The 24175-nt window shown below is 52.3% G+C and overlaps 1 protein-coding gene across 2 annotated transcripts in view; it reads left to right on the top strand.

Annotated features, from left to right (window-relative positions):
* The window catches only part of ROR2 (receptor tyrosine kinase like orphan receptor 2), a 195869-nt gene extending 173453 nt beyond the window's left edge, over nucleotides 1-22416 (top strand). Inside the window, exons 5-9 of one of the 2 annotated variants that reach the window (XR_006295075.1) lie at nucleotides 9609-9736; nucleotides 13343-13657; nucleotides 14957-15168; nucleotides 18306-18508; nucleotides 20009-20120. Coding sequence is in view for 1 of the 2 variants with exons in the window: in XM_043566563.1 (XP_043422498.1) it covers nucleotides 9609-9736; nucleotides 13343-13657; nucleotides 14957-15202; nucleotides 18306-18508; nucleotides 20009-21451 (2335 nt within the window). In the remaining variant the exon portion in view is untranslated. Of the gene's footprint in view, nucleotides 1-9608; nucleotides 9737-13342; nucleotides 13658-14956; nucleotides 15203-18305; nucleotides 18509-20008 lie in introns of both variants that reach the window. The other variant, XM_043566563.1, reaches the window with a different exon arrangement.
* Nucleotides 22417-24175: the final 1759 nt, after the last annotated feature.

Genomic DNA, 24175 nt, shown 5'->3' with positions numbered 1-24175 from the left:
ACAAACACTAAAAATTCCTCCCATGGGGTGCTTACATCCTCTGGGGAGACCCTTGGGTCTGGCTTCTTTCCTGGAATGTAATATCCGAATGATTGTTCCTGTGGTTTATTCCTGTTTATTGGTTGATAACTATTCTGTTTATTCACCTGTTGATGGAAGTTTGGGCTCCACTTCGGGGCAGTTACAGTTAAGGCTGCTATGAACGTTCGTGTTCGAGTATTTTTGTGAGCATGTTTTCATCGCTCTAGAATGCATCCTGGCCGCGCGATTACTGGGTCAGATGATAATGTGGACCTAAGTCATAAGGAATCGCCAGACTCTTCCCCAGAGTGGTCTTTCCACTTTCACACTGCCACCAGCAGTGTGTGAACGTTCCAGTTATTCCACGTCCACGCCAAAGTGTGGCCTCGTACGATTTTAGCCATTCATCATCTTGTGTTGTGATGATTCACGGTGGTTTCATTTACATTTTCCCATCACCGAAAGTGGGCCGTCTTTTCAGGCCACACTTTTGTGAAGCGTCTGTTAGGCTTTTGTCCAGTTTTACTGTGGTATCTTCCTATTTAGGTATAGGAGTTCTTTATATATTCTGTATATGATTCCTTTGCCAAATACGTAAAATGTCTTCTCCCAGTCTGTGGTTTGCTTTCTTATTTTTGTAGTGCTGTCTTTTGATGAGCAGGAAGATTTAATTCTGGTAAGTCTGTCATTTTTTTTTTTTTATGCGTCATGTCTGAGAAATCTTTGCTTTTCCTTGTCTCAATACTATAAAGACATTCTCCGGTGTTTTCTTCTATAAATGCTATAGTTTTAGCTTTTATGGTTAGGTCTGTGATCTATCTCAAAAGCAGTTTTTGTGTACAGTAAGAGTTATGGGTTCAGGTTTATTTTTTCCGTACAGATACCCAGTTCTTCCAGTATTGTTTTTGAAACGATTGTATGGTCCTCCTCAAATGCCTTAGTGCCTTTATTGAAAATCAGTTGGCCACAGGTGAGCATCTGTTTTGAGATTCTGTATCGTGTCCTATTGCCCTGTCCTTATATCCCAACATGACATTGTCTCGACAGTTACAACGCGGTAAATCGTACAATCAGATGGTGTAAATGCGCCCTCATTCTTCCTCTCTTTCGTGATTGTTGTGGCCATTCTAGTATCTTTGCAATTTGCAAGTAAATTCTAGAACCAGTTCATCAATTTCTACAAAAGTATGTGCTGGGATTTTTTTTTTTAACTTTTCATTTTGAAATTACTTCAAACGTACAGAAAAGTTCCACGAAGAGTAATACGTAGTCCCAGATCTCTTTCCCCAGGCTTATCCCTTCTCATTTGATTTATCACTTGCCCGTGCATGTTTGTAAGTGTTACTTTTCCTGGGCCAGTTGAGAAGTGGGTGCATTCATCACACCCTTTTCCCCTTAATACTTCTGTGCGTATTCCCTAAGATCAACCGTATTTCCTTACAGAACAACAGCTTCAAATTCAGGGTGTATGTCAGATTGGCATCACTCTCCAGTTGCCTTCATGGCCTCAGTGATTCTGTGGAGACCCCTTCCCTGGGACAGAATGCCCCCCATATTGCTTTAGTGAGGAACATTTCCTCAGCCTTTCACGACATCGAAATGTTTGACACGTGCAAGGCAGTTATTGTACAGAACGTCCCTGGATTGGGATTTGGCTGATGTTTATGATGTTATGACTATGATGTTAGATTCTGGCCATGCATTTTTTTTACTTAAAAGCGGATCAAGTGATGTTTCCTTTTCAGGGTCTTGTATCTGGAGGTACATGATGTCAGTCTGCCCCTTACTGGTGCTGTTAATTGTGCCCACTTGGTTCTTTTCTTTTTTTAAAAAAATTTCTCATGATAGAGTTATTTTTAACTGCATAAGTGAAACTAATTTGGAAGAAAATCCTGCTAGGATTTCGATGGGTGGGATTGCACGTTGGGAGAGTGGACTCCTTAAAGCCATTGAATGGTCCACCCTGTGAATATGGTAGATGTTTCTATTTCTGTCCCTTTTCTTTCTCTCTACAGTGTTTCGAAGTTTTAAGTGTGGAGGTCTTGTATGTATCTTACTAGGTTTTCTCCTAAGTATCTCACCATTTTGAAGTGTATAATCCAATGGTGTTAAGTACATTCACACTCTTATGTGGCTGTCTGTCCTCACCATCCATTTTCAGAACTTTTTCATCTTTCCAAACTGAAACTCTGTATCCATTAAACAATGACTTCCCATTTTCCCTTCCTCCTAATTCTTAGCAACCACAATTCTACTTTCTGTCTCTATAAATCTGACTACTCTCTTGTGTGCTTTTAACATGATTGTAAATGACATTTTAAAAAAACTTTCATTTGCTAATTGTTAAGTATAGGAAAACGATTGTATTGACTTAGTCCTACGGTTTTACTCAATCTGTACTAGTTTTAGTAGTTTAAATTTTTTTTTAATGTTTATTTATTTTTGAGACAGAGAGAGACAGAGCATGAATGGGGGAGGGTCAGAGAGAGAGGGAGACACAGAATCTGAAGCAGGCTCCAGGCTCCCAGCTGTCAGCACAGAGCCTGACGCGGGGCTCGAACTCACGGACCGTGAGATCATGACCTGAGCCAAAGTCGGACGCTCAACCGACTGAGCCACCCAGGCGCCCCCGTTTAAATTTTTTTTTAATGTTTACTTATCTTTGAGAGATAGAGTACAGGTGGGGGAGAGGTAGAGAGAGAGAGGGAGACACAGAATCCGAAGCAGGCTCCAGGCTCTGAGCTGTCAGCACAGAGCCCGATGCGGGGCTCAAACCCACGAACTGCGAGATCATGACCTGAGCCAAAGTCGGGTGCTTAACCCACTGAGCCACCCAGGCGCCCCTATTTTTAGTAGTTTAAAAATATATTCCTCACAGGGGCACCTGGGTGGCTCAGTCGGTTGGGCGTCTCACTTCGGTTGAGGTCATGATCTCGCAATTCATGGGTTCGAGCCCCGCATCGGGCTCTGTGCTGACAGCTCAGAGCCTGGAGCCTGCTTCGGATTCTGTGTCTCCCTCTCTCCCTCTGCCCCTTCCCTGCTTGTGCGCTCTCTCTCTCTCTCTCTCTCTCTCAAAAATGAATAAACCTTATAAAAATTTAAAAAATATATATATGTATACATATTACTTAGCATCTCCTATGTAAATTACGATATCAGCTGTGAGTGAAAGCAGTTTTATTTCTTTCTAATCTGTAAGTCATTTATCCAAATACCATTTACGTGTCTGTTTATCAGTGGATGGATGGATTGATTATTTCCTGTTCATAATGGTTAACATTTCCACAGCAATTTGGATAGAATTGGTAAGAACAGACAGGTTTGTCTTTTTTGATGTCTGTGGGGAAAGTGTTCTGTATTTCACGATTAAGTAGCATATTCACTGTAGGCTTCCGATAGATGCCCTTTTTATTAGATTAAGAAAGCGACTGTTGAGACTTTGGGTAATGAATGACGGTTGACTATGTCAACAGCCCTTTCCCTACCAACCGAGATTATTACATGGTTTCCCTCTTTGTCTGTGTGCTTTTGGTGACTGGTTTTTAAGTGTTGAAATAACCTTGTATTCTTGGTTAGCGGAGTTCGTTCATTACCCAAGTCTCTGTTATCAAAAAGAAAATAAGTAAAATATAAAAAATAAAAAAACTTGGCTGGGTCCAATTTGCTTTGGTTTTGTGAAGCATGGTGCCCATTTGGTCAAGGGCATTTTGGTCTATAATGTCCTTGGGCATCCTTGTCAGGCATTAGTATCATTTTACCTTGTAAAGTAAATTAGGAAGTATCTTCCTCCTTTATGTTCTGAACGAGTTTGTGTAAAATTGCTGGTTTTTTCTTAAATGTTTAACAGAAGTCACCAGTTTCTATTGTTTGGGGCTGGGGTTTTAATCGTGGGGAGGTTTTTTAATTATAATTTCCAATTTCCTTAAGACATTTAGGTCTATTCTGAGTTTTTATTTCCGTTCCCATTAATTTTAGTGTATTGTATTTTTCAAGGAGTTTGCCATATTTTTCTAAGTTATTGGATCTGTGTTCACATATTTGTTCATAATATTTATTATCTTTTAACATCTGTAGAGTCTTTAGTGATGCCCCCTTTAGCAATCATGATATCGGTAATGTGTGTTTTTCTCTTTTTCTTGATCAGTTTTTCTAGGTATAAGCAATTCTGTTACTTTGTTTGGAGAACCAACTTTTGGCTTTATTGATTTTTCTATTGTTTCTTTTCTATTTTATTAATTTCTGCTCTCATCGTTAGTATTTTCTAGTTACTTCAGGCTTAACTTGGTATTCTTTTTCCAACTTGTTAAGATGCAAAAGCTTGTCTAAGCATTTAAAGCTATAAATTTCTCTTTAATTACTGTTTTAGCTGCATTTCACAATTTTTAGTAGCCTGTTTTCATTTTTCATATTTTATATTTTCATATTTCATTTAAAATCCCATTTAATTTTCCTGGGTTCCTGGGTGGCTCAGTCAGTTAAGCATCCCAACTCTTGATGTTGGCTCAGGTTAAGGTTTCATGGAACCATGAGATCGAGCCCAGCATCTGCACAGAGCCTGGATGGGATTCTGTCTCTCTCTCTCTCTGCCCCTCCCCCTCTCGTTCTCTCTCTAAATAAATAAATAAACAAACAAACTTTAAAAAATAAAATAAAATACCATTTAATTTTTCTTGTATTTTATTTTTTGAGCCCAAGGATTATTTAGAAATGGGGTCTTCAATTTTAAAATATTTGCAGAGTTTCTAAATAGGTTCTTGTTACTGATTTCTAATTTGACTCAACGTGATCTGAGATTTGTGGCTCCAGTTCTGTTAACTTTATTGTGATTGATTTTACGGCAAGAATATGGTTGGTCTGGGTGAATGTGTCGTGCGCACTGAAGCACCCATGCTGTCTCATTGAGTATATTGTTCTCCAAACGTCCATTAGGTCAAGGGGGGTGGCCAGCATTTCCACCATTGTTTCTTCACTGATTTTTTGTCTAGTTTGATTAACTACTGACAGACAGGTGTTAATATTTCAACTATAATTGTGCATTTTTCTGTTTTGTCTTCTAGTCCTGTCAATTCTTGTTTATGTTTTGTTGTGTTGTTTTAGATGTTTATTTTGAGAGCGAGAGCGAGTGGGAGACAGAGAGAGAGAGAAAGAAAAAGCATGATCAGGGGAGGTGCAGAGAAAGAGAGAGAGAGAGAGGGAATCCCCAGCAGGCTCCACAGTGTCAGCAAAGGGCCCCATGCGGGATTCGATCTTATGAACCGTGAGATCATGACCTGAGCCGAAATCAAGAGTCAGACGCTTGACCGACTGAGCCCCCCAGGCATCCCTTGCTCATATATTTTGAAGCTCTGAAATTAGGTGTATTCGTATTTACATCTTTTTGGTTAACAGACCCTTCTGTTTGAAAGATGTTTCTGCTGAGTGTGGAATTGCAGGTTCACGATTTATTTTCTGTGCTGGTGCGTGGAAGCTGTCACCCTGTTTTGTGTTGTTTCCGATGAGGGGCCAGCCATTATTTGTCGTGTTGCTCTGCCTCTATTTATCTTAGGTTTTGCGCAGGTTGACTGTGATGTGAGCAGGTGTGATTTCCTCGGTGTTATCCCACTCGCTCTTCACTGACATTGCTTAGTCTGTTACTGTTTTTTTAATCAACTCTGGAAAGATGTTGGGGATTATTTCTTCAAACCTTTTCCCTGACCCCTTGCATCTGTCTTCTCCTGGGGCTTGATGGCACATCAGTTAGACCCATTGTATTTGCCCACAGCTCACTGAGGCTCTGGTTATTGTTTGTAAATCTTTTGGTCTGTCTCTGTTTCAGGTTGGAATTTTTTTTTAGTTTCTTTATTTATTCTGAGAGAAAGAGTGTGGGTAAGGGCAGAGAGGGAGGGAGAGAGAGAGAGAGAGAGAGACAGAGAGAGAATCCCCAAGCAGGCTCTGCACTGTCAGCACTGAGCCCGATATGGGGCTCGAACTCACGAGCTGTGAGATCATGACCTGAGCCGCAGTCGGGCGCTCAACTGACTGAGCCACCCAGGTGCCCCAAGTGTCCGTGTCTTCTGAAACTACCTGTATCTTCATTACACTTTGTTCCATGCACTGTTTACGGCACTTAGAGCTCCTTAAAGCCCTGGTCTGCCAAGTCTAACATCTGGATCGTCCTTGGGTTTGTTTCTCTTGACCCTGGGTTATAAGCTTTCCTGTTTCTCCACGTGTTTGGTAATTTTTCTTTTTATACCAGACATTGTAGTTTGTACTCTAGATTTTGTTACATTCCTCTGAAGAGTGTTTTGTTACAGCAGCCTATTAGGTTGCTGTCGGGTCACCTGAAACTTAGGGAGTTTCAGGCTTTGTTAAAGCAATTTATCTCCATTTATTCTTTGTGCTTTTGCTCTTTCCTGCTCTCCCCCCGTTCCACTATGCCGGAGAGATAGCCTCCTCTGCTTCACTCCATCAGACAGCCCATTTAATGCAGGCTGACCCTTTCATAATAAGAACAACAATTAGGAAAACGGTGTTACCACAGTTTTAGCAAAAAACTGTTTGAGGGGGGGGAAGTTACCTTCCTACATAATGTGTAACTACATTGGAATTTTGACACTGATTGCCTTTCAATTTCAAGGGAGCCTACTTCCCTTTAAAGGTCATTAATTGACGGTGCCTGGGTGACTCAATCAGTTAAGCATCCAACTCTTGATCTCAGTTCAGGTCTTGATTTCAGGGTTGTGAGTTCAAGCCCTGCAGCAGGCTCCACGCTGGGCATGCAGCTTACTGTGGGGGGGGGGGGGGGGGAGAAAAGGTCATTCATTTCTTATATCCAGGAATTTTTCCATGTTTTTCTTCAGACTAATTTTTACGTGTGTACCATTGAGGAGAAGGTACCTGCCATCAGCCCATCATCTTCTCTGCCTTTTGCGGAAAACACCTTCTGTCCTTCCTCCCTTTCTTCTCAATCGCCTACTCCTTCCCTTGCTTTTTGTTGTTTTAATCCAATATTGTAGTTACTCATGTCTCCCTTCCTTGACCATGAATCTGTAGGTGTGTAAGTTTCTTCTTCATCTGTGTCATTAGGCCTTAGATTAGTGCCTGGGACATTAGGAATGTAGGAGATCCCCCAAATTGCATTTCCGTAACATTGAGGTTCTGCAATTTGGTACTCGGGTCTGTTTCACTTGCGTGGTTTAAGGGATTTTACAGATGACGGCGTCTGTCTCGGTGCTTCTCTTTTGTCTTTGAGTGGCCAGTTGTACACACTGTTCCAGCTCTGTCACTCTTCAGAGGTCCCCAACTCTGCCCCGTAAAGATAAGATAGAACTGTGCTTGAAACTAGAAAGTAATTCCTGCTTGTTGTACCATAATTCAGAAACCCGAAGCATGTCATTTTCCAACCACTTCTGTTTGTGTTTTCGGACATTCTCTGCAGTTCAGATTAGACGCCCCCTGAGCTGAGTTAGCAGTGGATGGGACACAGTGGCCCCGAGCCCCTTCGCAGCATATCTTGCCCGCCCACTGCTCCTTCCCTCATTCTGGGGGCACCTGACAGGGGACAGGAAGAAGCCCATGGCAGAGGACCACGCTTTCTATGCCTTGACTCTTGAAGCGGAGGAAAGAAAGTGCTCGCTTGGTGGGGTCGCCCCCGGGGACCGGCTGCATCAAGTCCCCTAACCTGGGAGTAGGTGACGGTAGACAGAGCACGCGCCTCTCAGCGATTTTCCCCGCACAGTGTGCGAGCACCCCGAACCGAGCTGCGGTGACTCGTAGCGCACACCCCGGGGCAGAGTTGACCTGCCCTTCGGTGCGTTTGGTGAGCGTGGGCATTGGCTTTAATGTCATCGGCACTTAACTCGGCTCATGGGGCTGGGGGTGGGGTGTGTGTGCTGGTGTGTATGGCCAGCACGCGTGCTGGGCCATTTAAACTATATTTGAGGAATCCTTGACCCGAAGAAATGATGGCTGAGCGAGCTTACGAGAAAGGGCATCCCGCTGTGGTTGGCATCACAGTCTCTTTGTTTAGATTATTTATGGCTCCAGCTTCCTTTCTTTGAGAGAAAAAGAGCTTCTGCAGGTGCCGAGGGGGGAGAGAGCCAGAGGCGGCAGAAGAGAGGGTGTACCGCCGGGTCCTTTGTCTCCACTGTTAGGAGCGTCCAGAGTTTACATCTGGGAGGGAGCTAAGATAGGGATTTTTAAGTCCGTTTGGCGGAATTGGACAACACAGAATTTCAATGGGCGGTGGTCTGCATCAGCGTAGGGTGAGATGATGAGGCTTAGGGGCAGGTTACAGATTTGCTGGAAAACAACTGACGTAATTACAGGCCTAAGGCGTTTGCTAGAAGCTTGCCCTGGGAGCCCCAGGCCCCTGTCCTTTGCTCCCCAGCAGGTGGGCAGTCCTCATGTATCTGCTGTGGGAACTTCCACTGTCTCCTGGGAGCATCCTCAGAGCCCCTCAGAATGCCTGATCCCGTGGGCTGAAGGCAGGACTGACAGGTTCTGCAGGAAGGAATGTGACACAGACTCCAGCGGTGGCAGGGGGTGTGGACGTGCGCGTGGTGGGCATGTGCAGGCTGTTCCCCTTGGGCCCCGGGGCAGGAGTCAGACTGGGGGACCCAGCGGGAGGGCCGTGCCTTTGCCCACACCCCCGCCTGTCCCCCATGTTCCTACGTGTGGTCTGTGCCACCTGCAGCACCCACACATCCACGGTCTCCCCGTCAGTTGCATCTTGCGTTAGTGTGGTGCATTTGTTACGATCGATGGGCCAGTTTCAATACATGATGATCGACTCAAGTCCGTAGTATTCGTTAGCATTCACTCCTGGTGATGGACATTCTGCAAATTTGGACAGATGTTCAGGTGACTCTCGAACAACGCGGAGATGGGGACACTGACCCCCCGCATGGTTGAAAGTCAGTGTATAACTTCTGACTCCCCCGCCAGAACTTGACTATACTAATAGCCCGCTGTTGACCAGGAGCCTTACTGGTAACGTAAATGGTCAATGACCACATAGTTTGTATGTCGTATGTATTATATATTGAACTCTTACCATAAAGTAAGCTACAGAAAAGAAAATGTTACCAAGAAAATCCTAAGGGAGGGGCACCTGTGTGGCTCAGTCTGTTGAGCATCGACTCTTCATTTCATGATCTCAGGGTTCGTGGGTTCGAGCCCCGGGTCGGGCTCTGTGCTGACAGCATGGAATCTACTTGGGATTCTTCCTCTCTCTCTGCCCCTCTCCCTCTCACGTTCTCTCTTTCAAAATAAATACACTTTGAAAACATCACAGGAGAGAGAAAATACATTTTCAGCACTTTGTTTCTGGCACTGAATAACATTCCTCTGTCTGGATGGACCACAATTTGTTTGTCCGCTCACCTACTGAAGGATAGCTCGGTTACTTCTGAGTTTTTGGCAGTTATAAATACAACTGCAATCAACATTTGTGGGCAGATTTTCGTGTGGTCCTTTTCAGTCCATTTGGGTAAATACCGGGGAACGAGATGGCTAGATCATAAGGTATGGATTTTCAAGGGAAAAAAAAAAAATCTTGAAGGATACCCGAGATCTTCTGGTGTGGTCACAGACTGTGTCTTTCCCAGAGACGACTACCACGAGGACGGATTCTGCCAGCCTTACCGGGGGATCGCCTGTGCGCGCTTCATCGGGAACCGGACCATTTATGTGGACTCCCTCCAGATGCAGGGAGAGATTGAAAATCGAATCACAGGTAGGAGCCCGACATCTTTGCGGTGAGACAGTGAGCACCCGCTTGTGTTTGCCAGTTACTCGCTCGGACAGTCAGTCCCTGTTCTGTGTTCTTGGCGATGGAAAGGCGGAGACCTTTATTAGAAGCATTTGGAGTCGCCATTGTGGTTTGATCCAGCATGTCCCCATTGGTGCGCTCACAGTACCAAGGGCAGATTGCTTAGAATATACAGTCTGATTCGTCGAATCGGGCCAACCAGATGGGTCCCAAGTCTTGCCTTGTCCTGTCCTCACTGCGTCGTCAGGGCCTCCTGTCCCTGGGCTGGCCACACTGCAGGCGGGCCGGTGCCCACGGCGTTCCGTCACTTGACTTCTTTGTTCCGCCTTTCCTGACTCTTGCGCCGTCTCGGACTTGTGCTTGGTTACTAGGGCCACAACTGCGCTGTTCGGGAGAGCGGTTTGCAGGTTGGCGGTGGTGCGTGGGGACGCTGCACCATCAGACCGAATCAGCCTTCGGGTTTTCAGGTGCCTGTTCGCAGCACGAACAGCGTAGCCGATCATTCAGCATGAAGCGGCCGGCTCTCTGTCTCTTTGGGAGTTAGCATTTCTGGTGGGCGGTTAGCCCTCAACGCACTGACCTTTACACGTTGATGTGAAGGTCATCTTAGGGAAAATCCTCTGAGAAGGAAGAAAATGAATTAGACCAAAGCCCCGCAAAGCCCTGTTCCTCCTGTCTCTGCTGTCCCCCCAGGCACACGCTGCAGCCACCGGCCAGCCTCTGAGGCCGGGCTCCCCGGGAGACGTGGTGGGGTTGGCAGAGGGCCTGGCAAAGAAAGCGGTGCCCTGGTAAGGGGCAAGAGTGAGGGTCCTAGGTGTATGCTCCTGGGGGTGTCATTGACACGCCCTTCTAAATGCGGGTGCGCCGTGGCCTTGCCTTTCACCCCAGCCTGGAGGGGCTGAGGTCACGGTCACGCATAGACCTGCCTGGCCCGTGGTGACTGAGCCCTCTGAGGACAGGGCCAGGTGTCCAGGGAGAAGTGGAAAGGGCAGTGGGGGGCCCAGCAGGAGGACGTTTTGAAAACATCGGAAAAGGGGCGCCTGGGTGGCGCAGTCGGTTAAGCGTCCGACTTCAGCCAGGTCACGATCTCGCGGTCCGTGAGTTCGAGCCCCACGTCGGGCTCTGGGCTGACGGCTCAGAGCCTGGAGCCTGTTTCCGATTCTGTGTCTCCCTCTCTCTCTGCCCCTCCCCCGTTCATGCTCTGTCTCTCTCTGTCCCAAAAATAAATAAAAAACGTGGAAAAAAAAAAGATATTTAAAAAAAAAAGAAACCATCGGAAAAGCATTTCATGCCATTGGAAGCAGAACTTCTCAAACCTTTTCGGGGACCACAGCCAGCGAGCTATGTTCTTGACGTTAGGACTGGGTGTATGCGTGCATGGATCTCACAGACGGGAAATGGGTTGCAGGAAACAAAATGCTCCCTTAACAAAAGCAGTGGTTTCTCTCTTTGGTTTTATTTCATTAAGGGAGAAGAGCGGGTTACCGCCTTATCGTGAACCCTGCATTCTGAGTCCTCTCGGGCGTTCTAAGCCTCTTCTAGAATGCTAGCCACAGACCCTGAAATTTTACATCCCACTAATCGGCAAGCCCTGATTCCAGGCACAAGAGTGCCCCTCAGTGATTTCTTTAGGAATTGTCTGAAGCGTTAAACAACTCAGATACCAAAGCAGACTGATTTTACAGCCGTCTTTAGGGAAAAGGGTCAAATGAGTATCTCTAGATTTGTGGATTGAAGTGGAAGTTGCTCTAGACGGACCGGCTTGGGGTTTAGAGACTGGCTGTGGGGATGTTCTGTTTGGAGAGCGTGCTTGTCCCAGGACTCTGGAAGCTTCCAAGGAGTCTTCAGAGTGGTGTGGGGAGCGGGGGAAGGTGAGGACACGAGTTGTTGGATCTTCTGGGTGATCGGAAGTCAGCCCTCATGCGATATGTTCTGAGGGAGAGAGGGAAGAGGAGAGACCCTTACAGGGTCAGCTGTGACACCCTATTGGCTGATCACCCCAAAAGAAATGCCGGGTTTGGCTTTCTTAGACGATCTTTCTCTGCCTGGCGGTCAAGGTGTACATCATGACCGCCCTCCTGATGGTCACCAGCTCTGCCATGAAGGGACAGAACTGGGTTCACACCTGGTTCTTGAGCCGTCTCCGAGAGACCCTGCACCGACACCCGGTCCTCAATTTTAATATAGACCGGAAGGGACCAGGCAGGACCCTGAATGCACCTCATGTGCTCATACAGGCTCTGTGCAGCCATCCATTCCACAGTGTTTGGCCTCAACAGCCTCAACAAATCACTTGGCAGATAAAGACACAGGACCAGAAAGGGACTGAGTGACCCACTGACCTATAGTAAATAACAGGGCAGGGGGCTCCCACACCAGCTCACCTATTCCTGGGGCTGCTGCGCGTCCGTCCCCCCCCCCCCCCCCACCCCGGGATAAGGGGTGCCCGCAGCGCCACCTGCTGGTCACACTGGGCACCGCACCACAAGTCCTGGGTAGAGCTGGGGGCGTCCCAGGGATTGAATCCCAACCTGTCCCATTTTCTCCCCATCTCTGCAAGGTGTGCCAGCAAAGGGACCTCTTTTTCTTCAGCTTCCTCGGATCAAATTGTTACAAGCAGGTCTTCGCAGGTCAAAGGGGATGGGCCTCCTGGCAGTGGGCATGGGGCTGATGCCTTCCTTTGGGCCCCGATGGCCGAGAGGGGGCGAGTAAGGGCTCTGTTCATCCTGCTCACCCTGCAGCTCCCATCCGGTATCCTCTCCCCAGACCAGGGGTCAGGTTCATTCCCGGCACACTCCGTCCTGTGTGCTACCTCTGAACAGCAAACCAGCCCATCCTGGCTCCGGACCCCCTGCCTCTACCTGCCTCTGTGCTCTCTTTGTCACAAAGCCCTCCCGCCCTTCCCACGTTGAGCACCTGCCAGCTGTTTCCTGGCTCTCCCTCTCGCCTCTGCCTCCGCCACTGTCTTCTTACTCCTCCTCCTGCGGTGCATTTCACAGGGCTGGCCACCTGTCCATCTGTCCGGCACAGCCTTCATCCTCTGGGGTGCCCTCTCACCTCCCCAGGCCCCGGCGTCGGCCTGCAGGCCCACGGGGCGGGGATGCCGGAAGACGGTGGCTCCCTCCTGGGTCCCTGTCCTTTTTTCCAATCTCTGCCTCTAGAAGTCACTGCTCTACCCACACAGGTCACAGGAGGGCCCGAGCAAGTGGCTTTTGGGTCGGAAATCCGGGTCTTCCTTTGATGGAAAAAGCATCCAGCTGGATGAGTCCCTTGTTTTCCTTGTTCCCCTTTGGATTGTGTTAAGTGAGGCGTGGGGACCAGGGCCTTTCTGTGTCTGGTGCCGATCGGAGAGGCTCTTGCGCGGCCCGGGGGCCTGCTCGTGTGAGCGCCTTTCCGGGTGTGCGCAGGACAGCGTGGAGGGTTGGGGGGGGGGCCCGGTGCGGGGAAGGAGAGAGGGGGCCGGGGGCCGCGGGCAGGCGGGGAACACCTGGCTAGAGCAGGGGCCAGGCGCGCCAGGTGGGGCGGGGTTCGGGGACCCCACAGCTAACGCCAGTCTCCCCGCCCTCGCAGCGGCCTTCACCATGATCGGCACGTCCACGCACCTGTCGGACCAGTGCTCGCAGTTCGCCATCCCCTCCTTCTGCCACTTCGTGTTCCCGCTGTGCGACGCGCGCTCCCGGGCGCCCAAGCCCCGCGAGCTGTGCCGGGACGAGTGCGAGGTGCTGGAGAGCGACCTGTGCCGCCAGGAATACACCATCGCGCGCTCCAACCCTCTCATCCTCATGCGGCTGCAGCTGCCCAAGTGCGAGGCGCTGCCCCTGCCCGAGAGCCCGGACGCCGCCAACTGCATGCGCATCGGCATCCCTGCGGAGAGGCTGGGCCGCTGTGAGTCCGGCGGGCGGGCGAGGGGCGGGGCGGGGTGTCTGTTAGGGCCCCGGGGTCCCCACCGGCCCGGCGCAGTCACCGGGAGCCCTTCCGCCGCAGGCTGACAGCACCGAGGGAGGCAGACTTGCCCTGGGATCCCCGAGCGCCTCAGCCCTGACCAGGTCAGGTGCGCTGCCCCTTGAAGGGGGCGGGGACCCAAGGAAGAGACCTCCTTCTCCCCCACCACCCCCCCCCCCCAGGCTTGGGACTGGATTCACTTCTTTGGCGAGGCTGGGGGGGGGGGGGTCCCAGAGCCTGGCGGAACTCCTCACCAAGGGCAGTTCAGAGCCTGGTCCCTGGGCTCACCGCTCACGCCCCGATCCTGGCTGTAGGGCTTCCTCAGGTGTGACCTTGGACAGTTTAAATACCGGTTTCTTCCCCTTGCTCCGGGATAAGAACCACTAACCTCCGAAGGTGGGAGGCAGATCAAGTGAGTTCATCCTCAGAAAGTGCTTAGAACAGTGCCCATCCCTGCAAGCTCTGTATTTCAACGCCCACACCCCAGGTCTGGCTCAGAGAGCTCTCTGGGTCTCCTCCTGGGCTGCAGAGATGCACGTGATGTCCTTGCTGGGCAGCAAAGAGGGTCTCCGAGGCTGTGGGCCTGGGGGTTTACCCACCCCCCCCAACCCCACCCCGTTCACTTCTGCTTTGCCTCTGCTGCAAGTGAACATGAGGTTGGGGTTGACATCTCATTCTGGAATGCAGGCTCCTGGTGGGTCCCAGAGGTGGTTTCAGGATCGTGGTATAACGCCGGGTGGGTTTTCTTCCCCACCTGTGTGTCCCTGATATACCCCCAATTTTTAAAACAAATTTTTGAATGGTTAGTTTTGACAGAGAGAGACAGAGAGGGTGGGCAGGGGAGGGGCAGAGAGAGAGGGAGACACAGAATCCGAAGCAGGCTCCAGGCTCCCAGCTGTCAGCACAGAGCTCGACCCAGGGCTCGAACCCACAAACCGGGAGATCATGACCTGAGCCGAAGTCGGACGCTCAACTGACTGAGCCACCCAGGCGCCCCAGATGCACCCCCAGTTTAACTCGTGGGCTCAGGGCTTTATGAAGTCATGACTTTTAGTGGCGCTTTTCCGGGAAGCTATGTACGTACAGTCTTTCGGTCTGGAAATTTCCAGTGTGGGAGACGTGGGCGCGGTGGTTTCGTTGCTTCCGTTTGTGGGGTAGTTGAAGAAGGGTGCTGTCTGTCCCCCGCCGGGGGTGGGCCGCTGCCCGTTGCCCTCGGGCCTCCTAACGCCTCCTCCCTCGCAGACCATCAGTGCTACAACGGTTCTGGCACGGATTACCGGGGGACCGCCACCACCACCAAGTCCGGGCACCAGTGCCAGCCGTGGGCCCTGCAGCTCCCGCACAGCCACCACCTGAGCAGCACGGACTTCCCCGAGCTCGGAGGGGGCCACGCATACTGCCGGAACCCCGGGGGGCAGATGGAGGGCCCCTGGTGCTTCACGCAGAATAAAAACGTACGCATGGAACTGTGTGACGTACCCCCTTGTAGTATGTATTCTCTCTCTCTCTTTTTTTTTTAACGTGTTGACTGTTGTGTGCGACCTCGTGGTGACGTGGGGCCAGGAGGCTGGTGGGGCTGTCGCCGCCCCCACATCACCACCGTGATTGTCGGTTTTAAGTAAAGCCGTTGGCGGTTAGGGAAGTAATACCTGGTCATTCTAGGACGTTTTAAGTTAGAGACAGGTCTGAGGAGGCGTGGGCTGGTCACCCCTAATTGCACCGCTCCGTGGACTGCTGTTTACGTTTTGGGGGCCCTCTGTCACCTGTGCGTGGTGCTGGGATGCTCGGTTAGGCCCCTCGTCTCTCCACGAGCATCGTCACGGAACGTGTGCCAGTACGATAAAACCTTGATTTGCAAGCGTAACTCGTCCCGGAAACATGCTTGTGACCCAAAGCGAATTTCAGGAACCCTCGGCTCGGGGCTGATCATGTGACGTCCGGCGACTCGTATCGCCAGACCTCACTCATCGATCAAGTTCAAATTTATTAGAAATGTTTGCTCGTCTCGCAGAACACTCGCAGAACAAGTTACTCCCAATCCAAGGTTTTGCTGTATTGATAGGGTGCTTCCTGGCGTCTGTCGCTAGGGGCGCAACACCGCCTGGCCCCCCCCTTGCCTCCCGCTGCACCAGCTTTCGTAGGTGGGCTCGGCAGAGTTGGGAAGAACAGGACTTCAGTCTTGTAACCAGTTTCCCTGCAATTTCTCTGTTACATTATGAACAGGAAGAGAGAGTGTGACTAAGGGCTGGCTGCAGACGGTACAAAGTACAAACGTTATTTCTCTGTTACAACCATTTATGTACGTGTTGCCGGCTCCCATCCGCCTGGATACCCCGAGAGAAGAGCCTTCTGAGTCTTATATTTTGGACCCTGGAGGCAGTGGGTTGGTGGAACGTTACTGAGAAGACATGGATGAGGAGAGATGAACAGTGAAGCAAAACCCGGCTCACTGTGCCCCTATTGGCCCCGGGCCGGGCACGTCTCCACCTGCAGTCACCAGGAGTGAAAACTAGCATCCATCACCTTCTGGAAGTATAATTGGGCAGTTCCAAATTTGCCACTCTTTACTCAGCACAGATCTTTCTTTTTCTTTTCTTTCATTTCCTTTCCTTTCCTTTTGGTTCCTTTCCTTTCCTTTCCTTTCCTTTCTCTTTCTTTCTTTCTTTCTTTCTTCTTTCGAGAGAATGAGAGCAGGGAGGGGCAGAGGGAGAAGAGTGAGAATCTCGAGCAGAACTCGATGAGGGGCTCAATCTCTGTGAGATCATGACTCGAGTTGAAATCAAGAGCCAGCCACGGGGCTGACTGAGCCACTCAGGCACCTCTCACCACAGATCTTAACACTGGCCTTCAAGAATGTGTGATCGCTGCAGGAATAAACTTTAAGAATGAAAATGCCAGTAGTTAGATTATCGTAAAGCGACTTCGTGGAACGCTACGGTTGTCTAAAACAATTTCCTGCGAGGGAGGATGTCCATGGTGTCCTGTTGAGGGAAAGAGGGAAATTGTAGGGCAATAGCTGTGTTATTTCTTTGCTCTTCCTCCCCGCAACTTCCCTCTCTGCCTCCCTCCCTCCTTCCCCTTCTCTGTCTCTTTCTTCATAGAGGAAAGGGTTGTGTGTGGGGGGGGTGTGTGTGAGCACACGTAGGCACCTACATTTTCGGGGCGAAGCTTTGGAACACCGCACACCAAACTTTTCGCGGTGATTTCCCACGGCCTACAGAAATGTTAAAATGTGAGACGTTTTTACAACGAGCAGTGATTACTTTTATAGTTAAAAATAAACCAAAACCTAAAAATCTGTACGTTGTTTGATTTGGCAATTCTAAGAATACCTAACATCGCAAAAATACCTGCACTCAAGAGGGCAGAGATGCTAAGGATATTTATTGCAGTGTCACTTTTAGTAGCTAAATAAGAAACAGGCTGCTTGTTTACCAGTAGGAGGTTGGATGGTGATCGAACCACATCCGTACCATGGAATTGTGTGCGGCCGTTGAAGAATGCATAGGGCTGTCTGTTTCTCATGAAGCCTTGTCTGAGATGTGTTATTCTGCCACCAAACCAGGAACAGGAAAATATGGGTGGTATGATTTCTATTTGACAAGAATTCTACTGATAATTCTATTTTTAAAATCATGTCAAATTGTTGCTTCTGTGTGCCGAAATAGCTGAATATCGTTTATTTCAGGGTCACCTTAAAATACACATAGAGAATCAGGTGAACACCAACCTGTTGACAGTGGGATAGCCTTTGGTGAATGTGCTGTTAGGAACACCCACTTTCCCGTAATACCAGAGTCCTTAATAAGCATGTTATCTGTTGGTGATTTTGAAAAGATGGATGGTCGCACAGGTGTTTGGACTGAGCTCACATCACTGACCTTGGCCTGAGGGGCATGTGGAATCTCCCCCAGCCCTCCTGATGACAAATGACCATGACCCGGAATCTCCACTGCCCCTGAGGCTTCTAGAACATCTGCCTCGAGGGTGGGGCCAGGAGAGTTTTGATTTTATGTGTGGGGGTGGGGGGCATGGGACTGACGGGAGGGACAGACAGACCCTGGTCTGGGACAGTGCCTCAGCCCAGCTTGCCCCCTGTGCGTCTCCATAAGTCCTGTAGAGGGAGACAGAGTGTTGCTTCTCATTACGGAGAAAGGTAAATCCTCACGGAGGCTTCCCACATCCCACCATGCTTTCTTCAAGAATGCTCGAGCCCCAGTTGCATACTGTATAGGGTCAAACTCACTGGGTGCCTGTGCCCCTCAAATCAAATGCATTTGTCATTATTATCTTAAAAGAATATGTGTCCGTTATACAGAAAATGTGGAAAACCCTCAAATGTTGCAGACAAGGGTCACTGCTCATCCCAGTACCTTGGTTATTACTCCTGTAAGACCCTTCGAGTTCACTTGTCTTCCGTGCTGGCTGGGCATTCCCATTTGATTCCTTGGTGGCAGTTTGGGATCGTGTCTCATAAACGTATCCACTTGTGTTTGACTCTTAGAGCGGAGTCGGGGGCAGGGGGGCTGGTGGAGCACGTCGGGTGGGAAGGGGATATTTCTTAAAAACTCGTGACCCTTGCTGTTCACAGGCCCCCAGGACAGCAGCAGGATGGGAATTCTGTACATCCTGGTTCCCAGCATCGCGATTCCCCTGGTCATCGCGTGCCTTTTCTTCCTGGTCTGCATGTGTCGGAATAGGCAGAAGGCCTCTGCGTCCACACCACAGCGGCGGCAGCTGATGGCCTCTCCCAGCCAGGACGTGGAGATGCCTCTCATCAACCAGCATAAGCAGGTCTCCCGCCCCTCCAGGCGTAGCCTCTACCTGGAGATCGCTGGGCTTCTCGATTTGCTCGAAACTCCACACGTAGCTATTCTGTTCTATTCCAATCTGGTCTAGTCTAGTCTAGTCTAGTCTGTTCTTACTCTACTGTATCCTATTTTATTCTACTCTGTTCTATTTTTACTTTATTTTGACTTTTAATTTGTTTTGTTTTGTTTTACTTTATTTTTATTTTCTTTTGTTTTATTTTTCTTTTTACTTTCTTTTCTCTTTACTTTTTAATTTGCATTTTACTTTCTTTTCTTTTTCCTTTATTTTGTTTTATTTTGTTATTTTATTTTTTTATATTTTAAGAGCGCGAGAGCACAAGCTGGGGAGAGGGGCAGAGGGAGAGGGAATCTCAAGCAGGCTCCGCACTCAGCATAAAGCCCAATGCGGGACTCGATCCCACGACCTTGGGATCGTGCCCTGTGCCAAAACCCGGGGGGGTGGTCCGACACCCAGCCAACTGAGCCACCCGGGCACCCTGACACGTAACTATTTTAAACCGCCCTTGATTTTGCTGTATGTTCTCTAAGACATATCAGGACATTCGTGTGCTTAGGAAGTAAGCTGTAGGCATGTTTGGGATCGCCCGCCCCACTGTCTAAGGCTCCCCCCTCCGCCTAGACCTGCGCGCTAACGAGGGAGCCCGAGGGAGCTATCCTGGTCCTGAACCTGCAGGGCTTCTGCGCTCCCCACAGGAGAACAAAAGGAAAAGGGTTTGGATCGGCCCACGTCCCGAGGGCCAGGCTGGCTCTTCCAAGGGGCTGGGGTGTGTTTTCTGGTCCGTGTGGAGTTGGGTCGCAGCAGACTCCTTGTGGGGGTAGGACAGAGCGCTGCTGAAGGCCACCCCCCTCCCCGAGAGCTCCTAGGACAGCGAGAGCATCCCAAAATACAGCACACGAGAAAGTCATCACCCGCCTGCCTTACGTGAGGGGACGTTTCTGTTACTTGCAGGCATGGGGGCGGAAAGCTCATTCCCGTCTGAGCTCTGAAGGAGGTAGAGTGGACTCGTTCAGCTGTGTAGCCGGCAGTCACTGTGTGTTTGCTGGGGGGCTCTGGGGATGGATGGTGAGGAGACGCAGAACCTCGTTTGAGGGCGGGCACATTTCCAGAGCAGCAGGAAAGGCCCGGGTGGGGGCGCGGCTGGGAGAGTCCAGGGGTGCCCCCGGGACAGTGGAGCCCAGCTTGGCTCGGGGGGGCGGTGTGCGCTTGAGTGTGAACAGGTGCACGCGCACTGTGACGGCGTCCCCAGAGTATTTGGGGGGACGTCATCTGCGGGCTGCTTGGGAGCCGTTCAAGGTTTTCAGGCAGCCTCACGGCTTCAGAGCGTGTGGAAGAGCAGAGAGTGGTGGGCAGGGCCGGGGGGCGTTGCTGGGACTGCCCCCTAAGCCTCCCCCCCCCACCCCCGTTCCCAGCTGCTCTGCTCGTCCCCCTCCTGTGTTTCACTGGGCCTCTTCTCCTCGGCAGGCCAAGCTCAAGGAGATCAGCCTGTCCTCGGTGAGGTTCATGGAGGAGCTCGGGGAGGACCGGTTCGGGAAGGTCTACAAAGGCCACCTGTTCGGCCCGACGCCGGGGGAGCAGAGCCAGGCCGTGGCCATCAAAACGCTGAAGGACAAAGCGGAGGGGCCGCTCCGGGAGGAGTTCCGGCACGAGGCCATGCTGCGGGCGCGGCTGCAGCACCCCAACATCGTGTGCCTGCTGGGCGTGGTGACCAAGGACCAGCCGCTCAGCATGGTGTTCAGCTACTGCTCGCACGGGGACCTCCACGAGTTCCTGGTCATGCGCTCGCCACACTCGGACGTGGGCAGCACCGACGACGACCGCACGGTGAAGTCCACCCTGGAGCCCCCCGACTTCGTGCACGTCGCGGCGCAGATCGCCTCGGGCATGGAGTACCTGTCCAGCCACCACGTGGTCCACAAGGACCTGGCCACCCGCAACGTGCTCGTGTACGACAGGCTGAGCGTGAAGATCTCGGACCTGGGGCTGTTCCGCGAAGTGTATTCGGCCGACTACTACAAGCTGACGGGGAGCGCGCTCCTGCCCGTTCGCTGGATGTCTCCCGAGGCCATCGTGTACGGCAAGTTCTCCGTGGACTCGGACATCTGGTCCTACGGCGTGGTCCTGTGGGAGGTCTTCAGCTACGGGCTGCAGCCCTACTGCGGGCACGCCAACCAGGACGTGGTGGAGATGATACGCAGCCGGCAGGTGCTGCCTTGCCCCGACGACTGCCCGGCCTGGGTGTACGCCCTGATGCTCGAGTGCTGGAACGACTTCCCCAGCCGGCGGCCGCGCTTCAAGGACATCCACGGCCGGCTCCGGGCCTGGGGCAACCTGTCCGCCTACAACAGCTCGGCGCAGACCTCGGGGGCCAGCAACGCCACGCAGACCAGCTCCCTGAGCACCAGCCCGGTCAGCAACGTCAGCAACGCCCGCTACGGGGGGCCCAAGCCGAAGGCCCAGCCCTTCCCGCAGCCGCCGTTCATGCCCATGAAGGGCCAGATCAGGCCCATGGTGCCCCCTCCCCAGCTCTACATCCCCGTCAACGGGTACCAGCCCGTGCCAGCCTACGGGGCCTACCTGCACAACTTCTACCCGGTCCAGATCCCGATGCAGATGGCCCCGCAGCAGGTGCCCGCCCAGGTGGTCCCCAAGCCTGGCTCCCACCACAGCGGCAGCGGCTCCACCAGCACGGGCTACGTCACCACCGCGCCCTCCAACACGTCCATGGCGGACAGGGCGGCCCTGCTCTCCGAGGCCACCGAGGACGCACAGAACACCCCGGAGGACGCGGCCCAGAGCCCTGTGCAGGAAGCCGAGGAGGAGGACGGCTCTGTCCCGGAGACCGAGCTGCTGGGGGACAATGACACTCTGCAGATGGGTGAGGCCGAGGGCCAGCTGGAAGCTTGAGGGGCACGGGGCCGCCGGGCACCCGGGGAGGCTTGGGCAACCCCCGCCGGGCTGGTTTGCGGTGTCACCGTGCGAAATCTGTTCCTCCGTCGTCCTCTTGTGCACAGAGCTGCCGCGGTGGCCACTCGTGGTTGGAGGGTGTGGGTGCTGGTGGCACCCAGCCGGGTGCCCCCGGGAAAATGGGCGGCACCCACCTGCACGGCCTGCATTCCCTGAGGTCAGACCGGCGGTGCTCTCTGCCCGTGCTCGGCGGGAACGTAGGCGGCATCTTCCCTCCACGTTGGCATATGGATCGAATGTGATGAAACTTTGGGAAAACGGGCCCCGGGGGGGCGGCGAGGTGCGACCTCGGGCTTTGAGATTCCCGGCGGCTGGCCTGTGTGAGGACGGGGGAGGCCTGCCTTCTCCCCGCCGCCCCCCGCCAGCCAGGGTCGGTCTCCCCCTTCAGCCACCCAGGATCGGCGGGAACAGGACGCTGCCACAGTGGGCTCCTGCAGTGGGAGTCCTGTGTGCCTTCAATGAAAATGTGCCTTAAAAAAAGAGAAACCCACCGATGGGATTTTGTATCTTTGTGAAATGGTTTGAATTCTCCCGCATGTGTATCTTGCCCACTTTTCTGGAAAGCGTTTCTTGGGTTTGGAAACGCGAGGAGCGACGTCGTACAGAGCACGGTGTTGTTCTTTTGTGTCTTGAGAATCATGTACGGGCCCGAAAACTGTAACTTACGTGGTTTCCTGCACCATTTCCCTTGACGTATCGTGCGCTTTAGTAATTTAACCGTTCGTGCCACCCGCGCCGGGATGCCACCAGATCTCGCTCGTGCGTTCGTTTGCCTGCGCTCCTGCCACGTGGGGGCGAGGTCCGCTCATGTCTGAGCTGGCGGGACAGCGCCACCCCCGCATCCCGGTGGCTCTCACTTGTAACTCCCATACCTGGCGTATCCAATAAAGCGAAACAGAACTTTTGGTCGGCTCTCTGCGGGTTGCGCGGACGTGGGGCAGTGGAGGTGCTGCGTGACCCCACGGCGATGCCCTGGGGCTGAGTGCTTGCCGTGGGTCGGGGTGGGGGGGGGGCGGCGGTCTCGTCCAGGACCGGCAACTCCGTCCGCGTGTGGACTTACGTTGCCACGTGACAGATGCAAACCCATGCCGTCGCTCTTCTGCTAGGGTCTCTCGGAGGTGATTTCCTGGCCGATGACGTGAAGTTGGTCTGGGGTTTTAGCCTGTCTCCTCCTGAGGTCCCATGGCCCCTGAGAGCTGGGGATCTGCAGCCCGGCACTTCCCAGGGCCCTGGAGCAGGGCGGGGGTGGGGGCGAGGCGGTGAGTTGGGAATGGGCTGCCTGCACCACCGCCCAGGGCCGCCTGTGCCTCTGCTCGCTGAGCAGTTCAGCCCGAATGAACCGCCCCCCCTGGGGGGGGTCCAGGGCTTCTGGTCGGGAGAGGGGCCGCTGTAGCAGCACAGCTGCGGGGGGACCGGCAGGCAGCCTGGCCCCAGTGCCAGCCTGGGACGGGGCCATCGGAGCTGGTGGCAGTGGGTCCGTGGCACAGGGGCCGGCGAAGCTCAGCGGGGAATTTGCATCACGTGTGCTGGAGAACCGCCCTCTCTGCTCCCCTGCGGGTCTGGATGGGACCAAGATGTTGCCTGTACAAGCGGCCGGAAGGGGGGCGAGCCGCGGAGCCACAGACCCGACCACGTGATGGTGCAGCCCCTGAGGTCATCTTGAGCTTCAGGGCCATCGTGCGCAGCCCTCACCCGCTGCTTTGGCAGAATGCTGCTGACACACGAACCAGGATGTCGGAATGTGTATCCTGAAACCGGAGGGCCTCCCTGCTTGGCAGAGGAAGCGGCATGACTGGGCGGTTGGGACTGGGACACCACCCCCGCCCCCAGACCCCCCCCAGAGCCCCCTGCTCCTGGCGAGTGTGGTCTGAGGTGCGGAGGAAAAGAACTCAGGATCGGATAGGGCTGCTTCCCGTTTCCGTTGACCTGATGGTTTAACCGTTGGGTTGACACCTGAGAGTGGAAAATGGGAACTGTCACCTGGCCGTGGGCACAGGCGGGCAGCAGCTGCCGCTGCGGCTCCCCAGCCCTCGGTGCCCAGCCGGGGAGAGCGGCCCAGGCCACCGACGCCTTGGAGCCCCCAGCAGAGGCCCTGCAGAAAAGTTGGCAGGGCTTTTTTTGTGGAGCGGGAGAGGCTTTGAATTGGGGGATTTTGCTTGTTGGGTAAACACAGCATCTCTTGTTACGGCTCTAACTGTAAAGCCTCTTACGTCCTCAGGAAGGTGACTGAGTTTCTGGAGTCCGCTGGACAACAGGTACTTGGCGGGGAGGTTCTGGAACCACTGACGTCAGAGCCAAGTTGCAGGATTCAGATAAACGTCCCGCGCGCCGTGCGCGGGCCGCACGCCCGTCCCCGTCCATCCCACGGCGGGAGACGGCCGCAGCTGCTGAGTAACTCGTGTACGTGTGATTGGTTTCGTCAAGCCGTGCAAAGCCCCAAATAGCTTTTTCAGTTCTGTTGTTTGGACGAGCGGCCTTTGTTGGAACAGCGTGTCAGAGCGATGGCTGATTTTTCTGTACTAATTTTAGGGGGTTGGACGAAACGCCACCGTATACGGTAGCCCCCCCTCTAAATCAGGAACACCTCTTCCTTCTCTCAACACGGAAACATTTTTTAAATAGGCTCCCTTGACATTCGGTTCCTCCTCGGAAATCCGGCGTCGG

This window comes from Prionailurus bengalensis, chromosome D4, assembly GCF_016509475.1.
Source record: "Prionailurus bengalensis isolate Pbe53 chromosome D4, Fcat_Pben_1.1_paternal_pri, whole genome shotgun sequence".
Taxonomy (NCBI): Eukaryota; Metazoa; Chordata; class Mammalia; order Carnivora; family Felidae; genus Prionailurus; species Prionailurus bengalensis.
The sequence above is the reverse complement of the archived record's forward strand: the minus strand, read 5'-3'. Positions and strand labels throughout refer to the sequence as shown.